This window comes from Nematolebias whitei, chromosome 3, assembly GCF_014905685.2.
Source record: "Nematolebias whitei isolate Nwh7 chromosome 3, NemWhi1, whole genome shotgun sequence".
NCBI lineage: Eukaryota > Metazoa > Chordata > Actinopteri > Cyprinodontiformes > Rivulidae > Nematolebias > Nematolebias whitei.
The window spans coordinates 60,815,100-60,832,972 of record NC_056500.1 but is presented as its reverse complement, the minus strand read 5'-3'; the positions used below and the strand labels follow the sequence as shown (position 1 = coordinate 60,832,972).

The 17,873-nt window shown below is 40.3% G+C and overlaps 1 protein-coding gene across 1 annotated transcript in view; it reads left to right on the top strand.

Annotated features, from left to right (window-relative positions):
• prdm5 (PR domain containing 5) overlaps positions 1-17,873 on the top strand; it is a 143,279-nt gene that overhangs the window by 45,515 nt on the left and 79,891 nt on the right. The window contains exons 9-11 of the mRNA XM_037698353.1: positions 3,498-3,582; positions 3,670-3,827; positions 5,350-5,443. Of these exons, the coding sequence (XP_037554281.1) occupies positions 3,498-3,582; positions 3,670-3,827; positions 5,350-5,443 (337 nt within the window). The remainder of the gene's footprint in view (positions 1-3,497; positions 3,583-3,669; positions 3,828-5,349; positions 5,444-17,873) is intronic.

Below are 17,873 nucleotides of genomic sequence, written 5' to 3'. Positions count from 1 at the left end.
TAGGGACAATTTAGAGTTACCAATCAGCCTAACATGCATGTTTTTGGTCTGTGGGAGGAAACCGGAGCACCCGGAGAAAACCCGCGCATGCACGGAGAGAACATGCAAACTCCACCCAGAAGGCCCCTGGACCGGGGTTTGAACCAGGGACCTGCTCGCTGAGAGGCAGCAGCTCTACCAGTTGCGCCACCGTGCTACCTCCTCACGAGCAGTAACTTTTAAATCTAATTCATAATCCTACCTTACTGCCTTCCCTGCCTGCTTTAAATCCATGTATTTTCCATTTTAGTATAGATTTTTACAGTAAACATGTATTAAAAATATCTTCACTTTTATTATTTACAGATATGCACAAGGTTCATGTTAAAATTGCAAAACATCACACTGTGCTGTAATCTTTGAAACTGCTTTTACAACAAGCTACAGACTTGAAAACAATTAGATTAAATTTTGTCCTTAAATTTTAAAGGTTTGTCTTTGATTAAATTTAAAAACATAAATGTATTACTTATTAATCTAAAAAAGTTAAATCTGGTCCTCTGGACATTCTAAAAGCAAAACAATCAAAAAACAGTTATTGTTTATATGTTTATTTATTGTAAAAATTGTTTGTTTTATTTTTTTTGAATGTCCAGAGGACCAGACTTAACTTTTTTAGAATTTTCTACCAGGATTATTGAGCATGCATCAGGATATTACTTATTAAATAGTCAGCTGGTCTGCAAATGCCTTGGGGTCCTCTTAGAAGAGTTGAAGAGGTGGCTGTTGATATCTGTGCCGCCCTGGTAAAGCTGCTGCCCCCGTGACCCAGAAGCAGAAGATAATGGATGGATGATGGATGGATGGATAATGGCCCTGGTAAAGCTGCTCCCCCCATGACCCGGAAGCAGAAGATAATGGATGGATGGATGGATGGATGGCAAAGGAGATCATCAAACACAGCAGGAGTGGTCAGTTCAGTTGAACACCTGCCTGTTTGCATCAGATCAGCTGTTCAAATCTCTTCAGGCTCAAATAAAAGTTGTACCAGGGCTTTCAGCTGAATCTCTCGGGCCACAGTTGTATGGCCGATAACTGATAACTGTCCTTTCTGAATTTTTGACTGTTTTTGTCTCACTTCATCCTAGAAACAAAAAAATTATAATATAATAACAGTTGAGCAGATCCTGGTAATCTTTTCTTAGGATTCATTAAAGATCAAATGCAATTGGAAATTTTTCTCAACTTCCAGTATGAATTTAAACAAACACTATACGCACTATCATTGTAAAATTTGTTTAGGAAATTTAATGTTCAAGGACACCACTTAAGAAAAAAAATTGTTTAATAGGAAAAGTAACAAGGGAAAAATGTACAAAAATAAAAAATACTGCATCCAACTAATGATTGTCTATCTGTCTATCCCTTTCCTCATGGGCTTCATCCAGAAGAAGATGCAAGTGTTGCTCCCACTGTGTCCAGTTCAGTTCTTCATGTTCATTCAGTGACTAAATAAGACTTTTCTTTACTGGACTCTTCTCTTTCTCTTGCCTAGAAAGAAGAAAAAGGTGGTTAATTCAAGCTACACACTGTTTTTGAATAAATGCACAAAACAAAGAAAGGTGCAGCTAACAGCTATAATAGCTATATTAATAATAATAAACTGATAAAATAAGAAAATGAAAAATAAACTGATTTAAAAATAATGAAAATAATATAACAATAACAATGGATATATGAATCAGAAAGTATTATACAGATACAGATATTCTTTGTCATTCGCACCACGTGGTGGATCAAAATTATGTACACATGGTCCCAATTACATCCAACAATAAAATGTAAAAGAAAAACAGTAATAAGATCTAAGATATGAATAAAAAAAAAATCAACTAAAAATATGCTAAGCACTAATAGCATAAAAACAATAAACACAATACGCCGAGCATGGACATGAGTCTGTGTGAACAGATGAGCACAAATGAACACAGCAACATGAAACAGATCAGCAGCAACATGAAACAGATCAGCAGCAACATTATGTGATTTTTCACAGTGATTATCCTGGTTAAATATTCATAAGGCTGCACAAACTCAAGTTCGTGTTGCTGTTTGACGTATTGTTTTGATTGTTTAATGCTATTAGTGCTTAGTGTATTTTTAGTAGATGTTTTTTAGTTTATATTTTTCTTAGTTCATATCTTAGATCTTATTACTGTTTTTCTTTTTCATTTTATTGTTTTCTCTAACTGGGACCCTGTGTACATAATTTCATCCCACCACATGTTCAACATGTGGTGTGTATTGAGTATTTATTTAACATTTAATTTTTTACTTAAAAAAAAAAAAAAAAAACAAGTCCTTATTGGCATGAATAAAGTGATGTGGAACATGTTGCATCTGTTCTTACCAAGCACAGAAGGCTGCAGCGTTGTGCTGCTCTGTGAGGTGCAGGTGGGCTGCAAGCCTGCGATGGAGATCTGTCAGGTGTAGACTCTGGTGATGGAACAGGGGCAGAAACTGGGAGGCTTGGAGGGTTTATTGTGGAGTTTAGAGATGAACTGTCACAGGCTGAAATACGTTCAGGATAAAATACAGTGAGAAATGGGAACAGAGGACAGTTAGCATTTATGCAAATTAGCCTAGCATCATAGTGCCGATGTTGTCCTATTATGGCGTCAGCCTCTTTTGTTTGTTAAAAATATGTTCAGAACCGATGGGATGAGTAACTTAAAATATGTTTAAAGTTAGAAAACACTCACCATCTTCTATAATTGATTCAAGTAGAGTAGTGGCTGTGTCAAAACCACCCTCCAATCGCTCCATCTCCATTCAATTCAATTCAAAAATACTTTATTAATCCCAGAGGGAAATTATATGTTGTGGTAACTCATCATCCTGGTTTCAAAAAAGAGTTGTCATAGACGCTGATGGCTGTGAGCAGGACGGATTATAGTTTTTTTTTTATATATCTTCAAAATACGTACAAGATACGCTCCTCGAGTTATCACTAATGGCGGGCGGTAGAGAAAAATGGCAGATCAGGTTGTTTAGAAAGACTCTAGAGACACCCCCCCCCCCCCCGACCAATCAGTGACCGACAGTGTTTCTGACATCACGGCTCGGGTCGCTTGGACCCCTTGAGAAGCCGAGCCAGAATTCTGGGAGGTGAGCCAGTCCCAAGTACTATGGAAAAGACCTCAAACACGGGTCGAGCCGGAAATATTTGACCCACGCCGTGACAGTGGAAAAGGGGCATAATTGACCAATCTTGTACAGATGCAACTCTGACAGAAGGGGTTGCGATATATTAGCATAAGCTATTGTAGCTGTTGGAACTACTAGATGTTACTATTATTGGATGTATGCACTGAAGCAGATCATCACTTTAATTTTGTTTTTGTGTATTGACATCAATTTAATGAGATTTGGCATGATTTTCCTGACCATTGCAGGCTGTTATCCTTGAATCTTAAATTAAAACAAACATCTTTCTTAACTTTACTTTTGTGTTTCAGATACATGAAATATTTGAATGCCACGCATGCGACAAAAAATTCATCTCTACCAATCAGCTGAAACGCCATATGATCACACACTCCGGTTAGAAAATACCACAACAAATAACTGGCTTCTTGATACTTAACCTCAGTCTGGAATTATGTATTTTCTCAATCTGTCACTTATCAGAGAAGAGACCTTACACCTGTGAGATCTGCAGTCGATCATTCAAACGCTTGGACCAGGTGACAGCTCATAAGATCATCCACAGTGAGGATAAACCGTACAAATGTAAGCTGTGTGGGAAAGAGTTTGCTCACCGCAACGTCTACAAGAATCACAAGAAGGTGAGAAAAAGTAGAATCTAAATGATTTTGTGAACAAAAAGAGATAAAAATAGTAATTATGTAAGTTTTTTTTGTTTCTGAAAACGTGTCCTGTCTCTTTAAAGCTGGTTATTAGTTGGATTGTAAGAAATCAGGGTCTCATTGGTGACTGTTATCTGTGAGTTCAAAAATGTTCATTACAAAAACAACTGGACTTTATTTGTGACAAGACGTTTCGCTTCTCATCCGAGGAGCTTTCTCAATTCAAAGAGCAGTGAGTGAGGGGTTCAGGTTATAAGGCTGAGTGAGATAAGATACACATACATATGTAGATTTGACAATTCACACCTCAACATCTTAACAATAGGAGTTTCTTAAGGTCTTTGTTACTCTAATTCACAGATGAGGCCCCTCTGTTCCCATCAGGTGTGAAAACTGGCTGGGAATCAGTCTTAAAGTTGCATTATAGGTTTTTGAAAGTGGAAATCTGAGGCCTCCTCCTCTGTTAAGAGATGGTTTTTCTCTTTTAACATAATTGCTTCCTTCACCCCCCTCTCAAACCATCTGTGTTCTCGGTCCAAAATGTGCACATTTTGGTCCTCAAAAGAGTGTCCCTTATCTGTGAGGTGGAGGTGAACAGCTGAGTCTTGTCCTGTGGAGCTGGTTCTCCTGTGTTGAGCCATGCTTCTGTGAAGAGGCTGTTTAGTTTCTCCAATGTAGAGGTCTGGACAGTCCTCGCTGCACTGGACCGCATACACTACACCACTCTGTTTGTGTATGGGTGTTTTGTCCTTAGAGTGGACCAGCCTCTGTCTGAGAGTCCTGCTGGGTTTGAAATGTACTGGGATGTTGTGTTTGTTGAAAATCCTTCTGAATTTCTCTGATACTCCAGCAACATAAGGGATGACAATGTTTTTACCTCTGTTGTTCTCCTTTTTCTGTTTATTAGTGTGTTTTGTAGATTTCCTTGCTAACTTGACAAAAGCCCAGTTAGGATATCCACATGTTTGGAGAGCTTCTTGGATGTGTTTCTGTTCCTTTTCCTTCCCTTCTGTCTTCTTGGGGATGCGTTCGGCCCGATGCTGTAAAGTTCTGATGACAGAGAGTTTGTGTTCCAGTGGATGGTGGGAGTCAAACAGAAGATACTGGTCTGTGTGGGTTGGTTTTCTGTAAACTTCAATGATGAGGCTGTCCTCTCTTTCCATCTGAACCAAACAGTCCAAAAAGTTCAGATCATCTTCACCAGCATGTTATCTGTGGGGTCCCTTGCTTTTTCCAGCCCCCCCCAGGGTTCGTCATGTTTACTTTGGGGTTTATGGTGTCATTCAGATAGATAGGCAGGTGTTGTTGCTGGAAGGGTGTAGGGAGGGTCAAACAAACATGAGCATTTTGAACTTAAATCCCCTTAAACTGCTCATCTTCATCAAGCTAGCAAAGCAAATTAGCTAGTACTTCTATTAAGCACGAACTACTCATATGAAATCTTTGAGCCTCCTAGAATGAATAAATAAACATACTGATGCTACTCAACTCTTCTTTGCAGACTCACTCAGAGGAAAGGCCTTTTCAGTGTGAGGAGTGCAAGGCACTGTTCCGCACCCCCTTTTCACTACAACGCCATCTACTCATCCACAACAGTAAGTATGAGGGCCATTAGGCACTTTCACAAAACAATTTGTCTAGATTTAGATACCTTTTGGCTGCCTCAGTGTGATTTATGAATGGGCTGAGGTAGTGGGGGGAGGGAAGAAGCCAGCCCACACTTGATGTCCTATATGCTGTAAAGAGGTGTGGAATTTGCCCTGTGTAAAGCAGCGTTGCCAAGTATGCTTATTATAAGTGACTTTGGGCTTACTTTTTTCAAAAGTCACTTGCAAATCCTTTGAGTTGTGGGTTGCAGTTTTTTGAGCTTGTTTTGAATGTGAAGTTGCTTATTTGGGCTTGACTTTCTTTCCGAGTGAAATTAGTTGATTATCTCCCAGCTCTGCACAATAAAGCAAAAGACGAGCGGTAGTAGGTAGTTTGTCTCTTCCACGCCCCCGTTTCCTGTTTATCGCTCCTGTCCAAGTTGGCGAGGCGATAAGCGCACACCCAAACAAACACTCATACTGTGGCTGACCACTAGGGGGCTCCACTCACAAGCAGTTATCAGGTTGTCTTGTGGCTATGGCTGAGTGATTAGAATGTAAGAGTTGGGGGTTCAAATCCACCAGCAGTCACATGCCAAAGTGCCCCTGGGCAAGACACCGAACCCCTCAATGCCTCCGATCTGTGTCCCATCGGTGTATGAATGTGCTCTAAAGCACTGATTATTCTCTTTAGAAAGATTTGTTCAATTAACTTTGTAGAGATCTAGTAGAGTGCTGTATGAATGGGTAAATGAGGCACAGATTGTGTTGTATAGTGCTTTGAGTATCTTGATAAGATAGAAAGGCGCTATATAAGTACAGTCCATTTACTATTTACTATTTTTAAAAATATGTAGAAAAAATATGATTTGACATATTTGTTACATATGCAAAATGTTTTTTTTTTTTTTATCAGAGCTTAAAAGTATGTTATTCAAAGTGTTTAGCATAATTTTGCTCTTGTTTATGTGTAATGTACGGTGGCCCTAAGGTGTAAATGAACAACATTTGTAAAAACGGAATTACATTTGTAAAAACACAACAAAAATAACAAAATCACAACAACATTAGAAAAAAACAGAATTACATTTGAAAAAACAGAATTACATTAAGCCAAAGCGAAAGTGGCCGGAATCACATTAGAAAAAACAGAATTACATTTGAAAAAACAGAATTACATTTGAAAAAACAGAATTACATTTGAAAAAACAGAATCACATTAGAAAAAAACAGAATGACATTAGAAAAAACTGAATTACATTAAGCCAAATAGGAAGGTTTTTTTTTTTACTTTATTAACAGCATAAAACCAAACCACATAACAATATACAGTACATCCTGATGCATGCTCAATAATCCAGGTAGAACAATCTAAAAAAGTTAAGTCAGGTCCTCTGGAGGCCTACGTGTTCAACTGTGTCCCCCTCTTACAATGCTGTTATTGCTAGTATCACTCAGCCCCCTGTGGATAGCAAACAGCCATCAGGGTGCTAACGATCCATTGTTAGGCTAATGGTCCTCCTTGATTATGTGAACAACTAGTTTTGAATGTCAACAACAAACTGGTTGACCCACTATGAGAAGGTGATATTTATAAGACTGAGCTGAATACAGCTCGTCAGACTGAAGAAGACTTTCAGATGAAAGATGAAACGTTTCTACGATTTTATTTATTTTTTGTTGTTGTTTTTTGAACATCCAGAGGACCTGACAACTTTTTTAGAATATACAGTACACACATCTCTGTTGTGTGTACTGTATATTGTTCGGTTTTATGTTGTTAATACAGTTAAAAAAAAATAAACTTCCCGTTTGGCTTGTAATTCTGTTTTTTAAAATGTCTTTTTTTTTTTCAAATGTAATTCTGTTTTTTTCTAATGTGATTCGGGCCACTTCCGCATTGGCCACTTCCGCTTCAGCTTAATGTAACTCTGTTTTTTCAAATGTAATTCTGTTTTTTCTAATGTGTTTCTGTTTTTTCAAATGTAATTCGTTTTTTTCTAATGTGATTCGGGCCACTTCCGCTTTGGCTTAATGTAATTCCATTTTTTCAAATGTAATTCTGTTTTTTCTAATGTGATTCTGGCCACTTCTGCTTTGGCTTAATGAAATTCTGTTTTTTCAAATGTTGTGATTTTGTTGATTTTATTTTCCATTTTTCAAATGTAATACCGTTTTTTCAAATGTTATTCATTTACACCTTAAGCCCCCAGTATACTGCTGCGTACGTCCATACGCAGAGGTACGCACGTACGTACGCAGAGGTACGAGCGTAACCCTCAGGGCATGTCCGTGCAACGCTCAATTTTTACGACCGCGTACGCGGTGTCGCACAATAAACTGCCCAGCGACAGACTGTTTTGTATGCGACACCAATGTATTAAATTCCCCTTCATCTCTAATCTGGCTTTTTCTTTTGTTTTTGCCAAGAGGCAAGTGATCTCTTCCTCCTCCGTTGATGCAATGACTGAAATGGTAAGAAATGAAGGAATTTGTCAAGCGAATTTAACTCAGGTCCAGCGTGGCTGCGGGAGGGTCTGGAGATTTCCTGGTGTGTTGGTCTGATGTGTGGGTTGCGCAAAGTCAGTGCTCCCTGTTTTTTTTTTTTTGTCGTTTTTTTTAGATCTTTTTATTAACAACATATAAACGCAGAACACCGCTGTGGCTGAGGCTGCCAGCGCTCTTTTTTTTTTTTTTTGACTTGTCAATCAATTCGGTAGGCATGTCAGCAAATGACCAATCGGCGACCTCAATTTGTCCCGAAGGTGGGCGTTTACCTTCGGGACATCTGGCAACACTGGTGTAAAGGTAAGCCAGCTTTAGGACTCAGTAATGTGATGAAGTGACATGATCTGTGTGATCACCAGGTCGCCAGTTTAAACAACACTACAACAAAAAGATTAAATGCCAATGGAAGACTGATGCACAGCAACTTTGCATTTATCGTAATTTCCGGACCATTGAGCGCACCTGAATATAAGTAGCGCCCACTAAATAAAAATAATAATTTTGTACATATATTGGCCATGCTTGTCTATAAGCCAAGGGTGTACATATTGTAACATGAGAAATTTACACAGATTTTTTTTTTTTTTTTTTTTTTTTTATTAAATGCATACTGGTAACATACACAAATACAGTAGTCCCTTGCTACTTTGCGGTTCGTTTTTGTGGACTCGCTCCATCACGGTTTTTCAAAGTAAGTGTGAGGGACCAGACTTAAATAAGGACAAAGGTGTTCAAAAATCAGCAAAAATTTCTATTTAATAGCTCCAAAATAGTTAAAGATTCAAATTTCAATGAAAAAATATATCAAAAGAAACAAATTTGGGGCCAACTTAAATGAGGTCAACTGAACACTAACCAAACTGACCTGTTAAACAAAGAACAAAGGGCTGCTTAAATAGGGGCGGAGTAATCCAAATCTGCCACATGAGGGAGGCACAACAACATAAGGGACAAAAAAATGCAAAATTACCTAAAACAGCATCTGAAACAAATAAAACAAAACTAACTAACTTAGCACAAATAAGTGAACACTAAAGTGACAAATTAACCAACTAAAGCCAAATTAACCAACTAAAGCCAAATTTAACAAATAAAGCCAAATTTAACAAATAGAAGTTTCCCCTTCCCTCAGTCTTAGAAAAAGTGGTATGTTCCAGGCTTCCGCCTCCAGCTGATCTGCATTTGCAGCACCTCAAAACAAAGAACAAGTGTTAGTAAACCATTCAGACAAATATTAACTAAAGTGTGTACCCATTAAATAAATACTAACACGATGTGGTGGTAGTAGAAGCATCCACCACACACTCCACCCCTCCTCTGAAGGCTCGCTGGCACAGCAGGACAAGTAGCCAGCGGTAGCATTCTGCCAGCCAGGGATGTGATGCACCGCAAACTTGTAGGGTTGCATGGCCAGGTACCAGCGGGTTATTTGACCATTTGTGTCTTTCATTCTCTCCAGCCATTTTAAAGCTTTATGGTCAGTTTCTAATACAAACTTCCTTCCCAGGAGGTAATGGCGTAAGGAATCCAGAGCCCACTTAATTGCCAGGCATTTTTTTTTTTTTTTTTTTTTTTTTTTTTATAGTGGAATAATGGGTTTCTCTGGGGAAAAGTTTACGGCGGATGAAGATGATTGGATGGCGATCATTTGGAGAACCCTGAAGCAACACAGCACCCAGACCTTTATCTGATGCATCAGTTTGCAAAACAAACTCCTGCTGGAAGTCAGGGCAGTGAAGCACAGGATCTTCACTTAAGGCCTGCTGAATGTCTCTGAATGCTTCTTTAGCTTCTTCAGACCACAGTAGTACATTTGGGCCCCGAAGACTGGTCATGTCTGTAAGCAGAGAAGCTCTGGCAGAGTAATTAGGGATAAATCTGTGGCACCAACCAGACATACCTAGGAAGGATTTAAGTTGTTTTCTTGTCTGGGGAAAAGGGCAAGATTGGATGTCCTCAATCTTTTCAATTTGTGGCTTCACCAATCCTCCTCTGATGACAAAGCCCAGGTACTCCGCTTTCCTTTTTGTTATGGCACACTTGGCTGGATTCACAATTGCGCCGCTCAAGGTGGCTGCATGTTGGAGGAGCTCTGTTACTTTCATTCTGAGATTTTGCTTTTGGAAACTTTAATTCCTCTTTTTCTGGATGTTAATCACATTTTTTGGATGATTGTTTCCTCTGGTATCGGATGCTGTGCAGCTGGAAGGATTTTTACTGAAACTTTTTTAGTTTTGGACATTTGTTATGATGCGTAACCATGGCAACAAGGCAGTTTCTACAACCAACAGCAGCTGATTAATATCTCAAAGCTCAAGTAAAATCTCAACTACAGCCCTAAATTTGAAATGAGTTGAAAAGGATGTTCTGTGGACGCGTTTTCATCTACCTGCCAGCTGTGCTCGAGTGCCTGACCACTGAGATCCTGGAACTAGCAGGAAAGACAGCTCATGATAGCGGAAGGACAGGATCATCCATCAGCACCTACAGTTGGCTGTCCGCAGCGATGAGGAGCTCAACAAGCTGCTGGGAAGAGTGGCCATTGCCCTGGGAGGATTTCTGCCCAACATTCAGGTGATCCTGAAGCCCAGGAGGCCAACCAAGTGCAAGTAAACGGATCAACATCTGTGGCCAGTTTTTTTCAGATCTGCTATAAGACGGACCATCACAAGAGATCCTTCCCGCCCACAACCATTAACATCTAGAACAACTCTTTTATGAAACAAGGAAAATGAGCTACAACATTTAATTTCCCTCTGGGATTAATAAAGTATTTTTGAATTGAATTGAATTCACTGTCAATCTTGCTTTCTGGAGACACTCAAAGATCACTTTCAGATGTTGCAGGTGTTCATCCCAACAGTTGCTGTAAACAATGATGTTATCCAGATATGCAGAGGCAAAATGTGAAAGACCATCGAGTACCTTATCCATTAGGCGCTGGAATGTGGCATGAGCCCCATGCAGTCCAAACGGCATCACTGTAAAGTGGTAAAGGCCCCATGATGTTCTGAACGCCGTCAGCTCCTTGGACATGAGGTAGAGCGGCACTTGCCAATAGCCTTTGGACAGGTCAACGGTGGTGAAATAATTTTGCTTTGCCTAGTTTCTCAATAAGATCATCAATGCGTGGAGTTGGATAGGAATCAAACTTTGAGACTGAATTGAGGTAGCGGAAGTCCATGCAAAACCTTATTGTTCCATCTTTTTTAGGGACAAGGACAATTGGATTACACCACTCGCTCTGTGATGCCTCAATAATCTTAAGGGAAAGCATCAACTCAACTTCCTTTTTAAGTGGTTCCAGAAGTCTCTCAGGTATGCGATAGCTTATTCGTTTTGGAACAACATCTTCTTTTAAAGTAATGTCATGCATTATCACATTCTGTAACCTGGATTCTCCTGGAACACATTCAATGGACAGACAGCCCTCACCTCTGACTGTTGGTCTTCTAAGAGATGATCCAAGCTAGGCTTGGAGGCTGATGGAATAGAGAAATATTGCTCCTCAGATTCCTCGTCCTCTGTACTCCGAACGTAGAAGGAGGTAGGTTTTTCTTGGTCCCGGGACACCCACTCTTTAAGCAGGTTCACATGGAGAATCTGAGTAGAGCGGCTTTTACCTGGAACAGAGACTTTGTATGTCGTTGGTCCCAATTTCCCTAGTACCTCATAAGGTCCTTGCTACTTGGCCAGCAGCTTGTTTTCCTCTGAAGGCAACATAACAAGTACTTTCTGGCCCGGCTTGAACCCCCGCTCCCGGGCTGTAGAGTCATACTAGATCTTCTGTTTGCATTGAGACGTCTTCAGGTGCCCCTGAGCCAGGATTGTCATCTTCTCCAGCTTCTCCCTCATCTGGAGCACATAAGATACAACATTTACAGGTTTTGTTAGTTTTCCCCCCCACTCCCATAGTTCCTTCAGAATTGTCAGAGGGCCCCTCACTTCGTAACCAAATAATAACTCGGAACGGAGGAAACCCAGTGGAGGCCTGTGGAACTTCTCGATATGCAAACAGAATATATGGGAGCCATTGGTCCCAGTCGGAGCCTGTTTCATTCACAAATTTCCGTAGCATTTGTTTAAGTATTTGATTAAACCTTTCAGTGAGGCCATCTGTTTGTGGATGATAAGGTGTTGTTCTCAGTCCTTTAATTCCCAGCAACTGATACACATCCTTAAGCAGTTTGGACATGAAATTAGTGCCCTGATCAGTTAGTATTTCCTTAGGAAAGCCAACCCTAGAAAAAAAATTGCACCAAACAGAATGTAACATTCTTTGCTTTGACAACATTCAGGGGGAAGACTTCTAGGTATTTAGTTGCATAATCCACAATCACTAGCATAAACCGGTTACCTCCTTTACTCCTTTCCACTGGTCCCACTATGTCCATACCCAAGTGTTGAAATGGTGTGCTCAGGACTGGAAGGGGTTGTAGAGGAGCTTTGTTGGGGAGTCTGGCTGATGTAATTTGACATTCTGGATAGCTCCCGCAAAACTGTACAACATCTTTGTGCAAGCCAGGCCAAAAAAAACAAACTGCGTTTTATACGGGCTAAGGTCTTATGCTTCCCCAGATGGCCAGCCCAGGGAATCGAATGGCCCAACTTCAAATCAGTTTCTCCAACTGCTGTGGGAACCACCAGCTGTTTAACTGACCCATGTTGTCTGTAAAGAATTACATTGTGATGCAAAAATCACTTTTGTTTACTTTGGTTTCTTTGAAATACTTCACAAGATCTAAATCCTGGTGCTGCAACTCTAATACATCACCCGGGATTTTGAAATATTTGAGTATTTCAGGCTGTGGTGTGTCAGGAGGGAACTACCACTATCCCTTGAAACTTCCCTCTTCTCCAGTCTTTTGGACTTCCTGTCTTTTGTTTCACCTGTGGAAAGTTCCACATTGTGAAATGGCAAAGTACTAAGGTCAGGGACAATTTCTTCAGATTGCTTTGCTTGGGCCCCGAGTTAGAGCAATATTACACTGAGGAGACTGTAACAGGTCTATAAGCACTGGTAGGTCATTGCCGAGAATTACTGGAAATGGTAAGTTATCTACTTCCCCCACATTAAGCAGGTAGGTTTGCCCTTTCACAGTGACATAGACATCTGCAGTTGGATAATTTCTTTTGTCACCATGGACGCAGCAAACTGGAATGTGCTCACTGGTGCAAACCAACTGGGGTAAAACATACCGGTGCTGGACCAAAGTCTGTGTACTCACTGTATCAATCAGGGCCTTCAGTGCCTGACCGTTGAGCTCCACAGACGTCTCCATTAATGGCTGCATTACTCCCACCTTTCGAGTCTCTTCCCTGGGCACAAAACACATCTGGGACAACTTAACTGCATTTTGAGGGCACACTGGTTTGGTGTGACCCTCCTGTATAAGTAACAAATGGGCTTTTTCCCCTGAAATTTTGAGCCAAATCTCTCTTTTACAGGGAGCTTATCCACACCTGAAACCTGTTGGGCTGGAGGTTGATTGTGGCCATCCTTTTTCCAGCTTTGAAAAGCCCAGGTGTTCTTCCTTCTAGCAGCCACAAACACATCATCCAGTTCAGCAGCCTCCTTTGCAGTCTTTGGATTATGTTATCTTATCCACACCTGTAGTTCTGGTGACAACATTCTCAAATACTGTTCAAGAATTATTATTTCATTGATTTGTTCAACAGTTTTACCATTAGGTTGCACCCATTTGATATACAGCTCCTTCAGCCTTATGTAGAGCTCTTTTGGAGTTTCTTCAGGCTCCACCTGAAGTGAGCGGAATCTTTGCCTATAGGCTTCCCTATTAATATCATACTTCTGCAAAATAGCTAGTTTGACTTGGTCATAGTTCATAGACAAATCAACATCCATGTGCACAAAGGCACTTCAAGCTTTGCCTGTTAGCAGAGGTATTAAGTGAAAAGCCCAGTCAGTTCTTGGCCACCTGCAGGCAGAAGCCATTCTTTCAAAAGTAATGAGAAAATGTTCAATGTCATCTTCTTCTCTAAGTTTTTGTAATTTAGGTGCATAAGAAACATGTGAATGTTCATTAAGGTCACCTGATTGACTGTGTTGAGATGAAGCTGCTACTCCAAGATCTGGTGGTTGTGTAGGCTGCACTGGTGAAGGGGTCTGAGGAGCAGGGGGAGTGGTTTGGGGTTGAGTCTCCCTTTTCAACAAGCTGAACTTGTTTTGTAGTTCCTCAGATTTCTTCTCTTGCTTAGCAGCTTCTCTGGTCCAGTAATCCTCCTTGGCCTTCTGTTACCCCATATGGGTTCTGAGAAGCTTAGCCAAGTCTGCTAGTGTTGGTTCACGCTTACCTTCCTCTTCCATGTCAAACACTCCACCAACGGCTCCACCTTCTTCAACAGCCTCCTTTTCATCTGGCTCAGAACTGACTCCTCCTCTTGTTCGTCCTCTTCCTCTTTCTCTTCCAGGCATCTTTTGGCAACTTTTCCTCTCAGAGAAAAAAAAATCAGAGGCAGTTAATGCAAAAATTGTAAAACCGGGGGGGGAATACACCAATGTCCTTAACTGTTTAAAAAAAAAAGATCTCACTCCTGACACCAACTGTGAGGGACCAGACTTAAATAAGGACAAAGGTGTTCAAAAATCAGCAAAAATTTCTATTTAATAGCTCCAAAATAGTTAAAGATTCAAATTTCAATGAAAAAATAAATCAAAAGAAAAATAACAAATTTGGGCCCAACTTAAATGAGGTCAACTGAACACTAACCAAACTGACCTGTTAAACAAAGAACAAAGGGCTGCTTAAATAGGGGCGGAATAATCCAAATCTGCCACATGAGGGAGGCACAACAACATAATAAAGGGACAAAAAAATGCAAAATTACCTAAAACAGCATCTGAAACAAATAAAACAAAACTAACTAACTTAGCACAAATAAGTGAACACTAAAGTGACAAATTAACCAACTAAAGCCAAATTTAACAAATAAAGCCAAATTTAACAAATAGAAGTTCCCCCTTCCCTCAGTCTTTTAGAAAAAGTGGTATGTTCCAGGCTTCCTCCTCCAGCTGATCTGCATTTGCAGCACCTCAAAACAAAGAACAAGTGTTAGTAAACCATTCAGACAAATATTAACTAAAGTGTGTACCCATTAAATAAATACTAACACGATGTGGTGGTGGTAGAAGCATCCACCACAGTAAGATTGGACATGATACACAATTGGGTGATTGCTGGATGAGCCGCACGGTCGGCATGAATTTTTTTTTTAAAATAAATTATTTTAAATGATTTAGCACCTGTATTCATTCCACAGCTGTGGGAGAAGCTTCCTCCTGCAGCTGATCAGCTGATCTCTGCTCTGCATGGAGATTAGGTGATCCCTGTGCAGAATGGAGAAGTGGGCATGGCTGAGAGTGCAGCCGGAGGCAGAGAGCTGAAATCATGACATTCTATGCTCTTTTAGAGCATTTAAAGTTTAGAAACATTGTTTAGAACAGTGGTATTCAATTAAAACTCACTTGAGGTCCAGTTCCTAAAATTTCTCCTAGTAAAAGGTCCGAACAAAAGTCCAACTTTTGTCTTTTATGATCTTGCCTACCCGTATTCACATTTTCACTGTTAACAAACTGCACTTTATAGTCAACAACTAGCTCTTTTATATGATTAAAACTAGTCCCAGACAAATAAATTTAGGCCTTTATTTTAGATTAAAACAGAAAGCTCAGAATAAAACATCTTAAATGTGCAAACAGAGCCTAATAAGCCTTTTTCTCTTAAATTGAAGAGGGCCAAGCCTAAAGAATTGAAGGCTTACACTTAAAGTAAAACAAGTTAACATCTTTAGAAAACAGAAAACAATAAAAAGTTGCTCTTTTAGTAAAAACAAAAGTGAAAATGGAGCAAGTAAACATTTTTCTCTTTTTTTTTTCTTAAAGAGGTACCAACCTATAAAAAAGTAGGTTTTCAAGTAAAACACGTCGGCATCTTCAGAAAACAATACATAACTAGAGAATTTGCATTTCCTTCGAAAATGCATGTGTGAATGCCATTTAAGGCCCTCCCAGCAAAGCACCGCTCCGGCCATGCTGCTACCGCAGGAGCTTCAGCCCCTCCACCCAGTCGCCATCGCGAACGCTGTCATGCCAGTCCCCCACACGTTCACCACGATGCGCATTTTCTGGATGTTTGACATGGCCTTCTGTCCATTTCAGTACTACTACAGCAACAGGTCTTACAAGTATACGTGAAATCCGACTTTCCAGACAGTAGTTATTGTGACTTACTGTTTTGTTGCAAACGTTTGACGAGCACTTCATATATGCTTTTCCACACGTCGTGTCGTAATCAACAGTTACAGTTTCGTTTTTATAAATTACACAGGGTCAAGCTGGAAGAGTCACTCAATAACTGACAGTTTATTCTCTGAGTGGGTGGGCCTTAAGTAATGTCATGAATCAACAATACCAAAGTGTCTGTAGGTGTTCACTGATCAAGCACAAAAAATTCCGTTCAGATCAGATGATGTATCACTGAGATATAACTACTAGAATATTGTAGGGGGCGCACTCGAGTCAAATGTTAAACGAAAACAAAAAAGTCTGTAGAATGTGTCTACAAGTGCTCACACATCATGCACAAAAATCTGGTGCATATCAGATGATATGTCACTGAGATATAACTGTTTGAATAATCTAGGGGGCACACTTGAGTCAAAAGTTATACAACAATACAAATGCGTCTATAATTGCTCACTGATCAAGCACAAAAAAATCTGTTGCAGATCGTATGATGTATTACCGAGATATAAATGTAAGTATAACGTAGGGGGCGCTATAGAGGCTATTGGCCACTTATCATGGATTCCTGTTCAAGGGGTGGATAATGATCGATCATACTGATTTTGAGGCACCTTGGCTGAAATCTATGGATTTTAGAGCCAAAGTATTGCGATGGCGTTACGTTTTACTTCGCCATGCCATGCCACCCACATGCTCCACCCAGAACTGTCAGTGTTGGAAAGCAAGTTACACCAACATGTTCGGTCACTGGACACACTATCATGCTGATTAGATCACAGGGGTCAGCTTGGGGCGTTCAACGTAAAACTTTACACTTCCTGTTGTCAGGGGCGTGGCTTAAGCGATGTAATTATTTGACCATTCAGTCTTGCAGGGGACAGAATGTGGATCAATCACTGAAGGTTTCATGTCTCAGACAGTTTTCTTGTAGGAGTTATTAGCTTTTCGTTTTTCATGGAAAATAATAAATATAAACAGAAAAGCAATACAATTAAAGCTGCAAGCAGCATTGAAGGCCCTCGCAACAAAACTCCGCTCTGGCCATACCGCGACCTCGTGAGCTCCAGCCATTCCACCCAGTCGCCATCGTGAACGCTCTCGTCTGGCCCCGCCCCTTCAGCATGCTCAGAAACGCACCGTTTAGATAAGTTTTCGTCCCCTATGCCTCTTGACCAAAATGACTAAGTTTGAAAAGGATTGAACGAAAAATGTGCAGGCTATAAACCGCCAAATATGTGTGAAAATTTGGTCAGGATTCCAAAATGGCCACCTTTTCTGTTTATCGTACAACATTGGTGCCAGAGGGTTTTCTGTGCATCTTGTGGAATTGGGGAAGTGTACCAAATTTCGTGTTTCTACGATAAACTAAGGTTAATGTAGGGTATTTTGAAAAGTGGCAGGTGGCGCTAGTGGGCGCTGTGGAGGCTATTGGCCACTTTTTTTTTGTGTTTATATTTTTATTGAACTTTTTTTTGCAAAGCAGACACAACACAAACAACAGGATGCTGTAACAGAAACTATACAGGATAAACATATCAAAGAGTAAACAATAACTGTTTACTCTTTGATAACTGTTTGGGGAGTGGTGGCGCAGAGGTTAGAGAGGTGGGCTTGTGAGCCGAAGATCGCCGGTTCACGCCCCGGCCCCGACAACATCAAAAATTG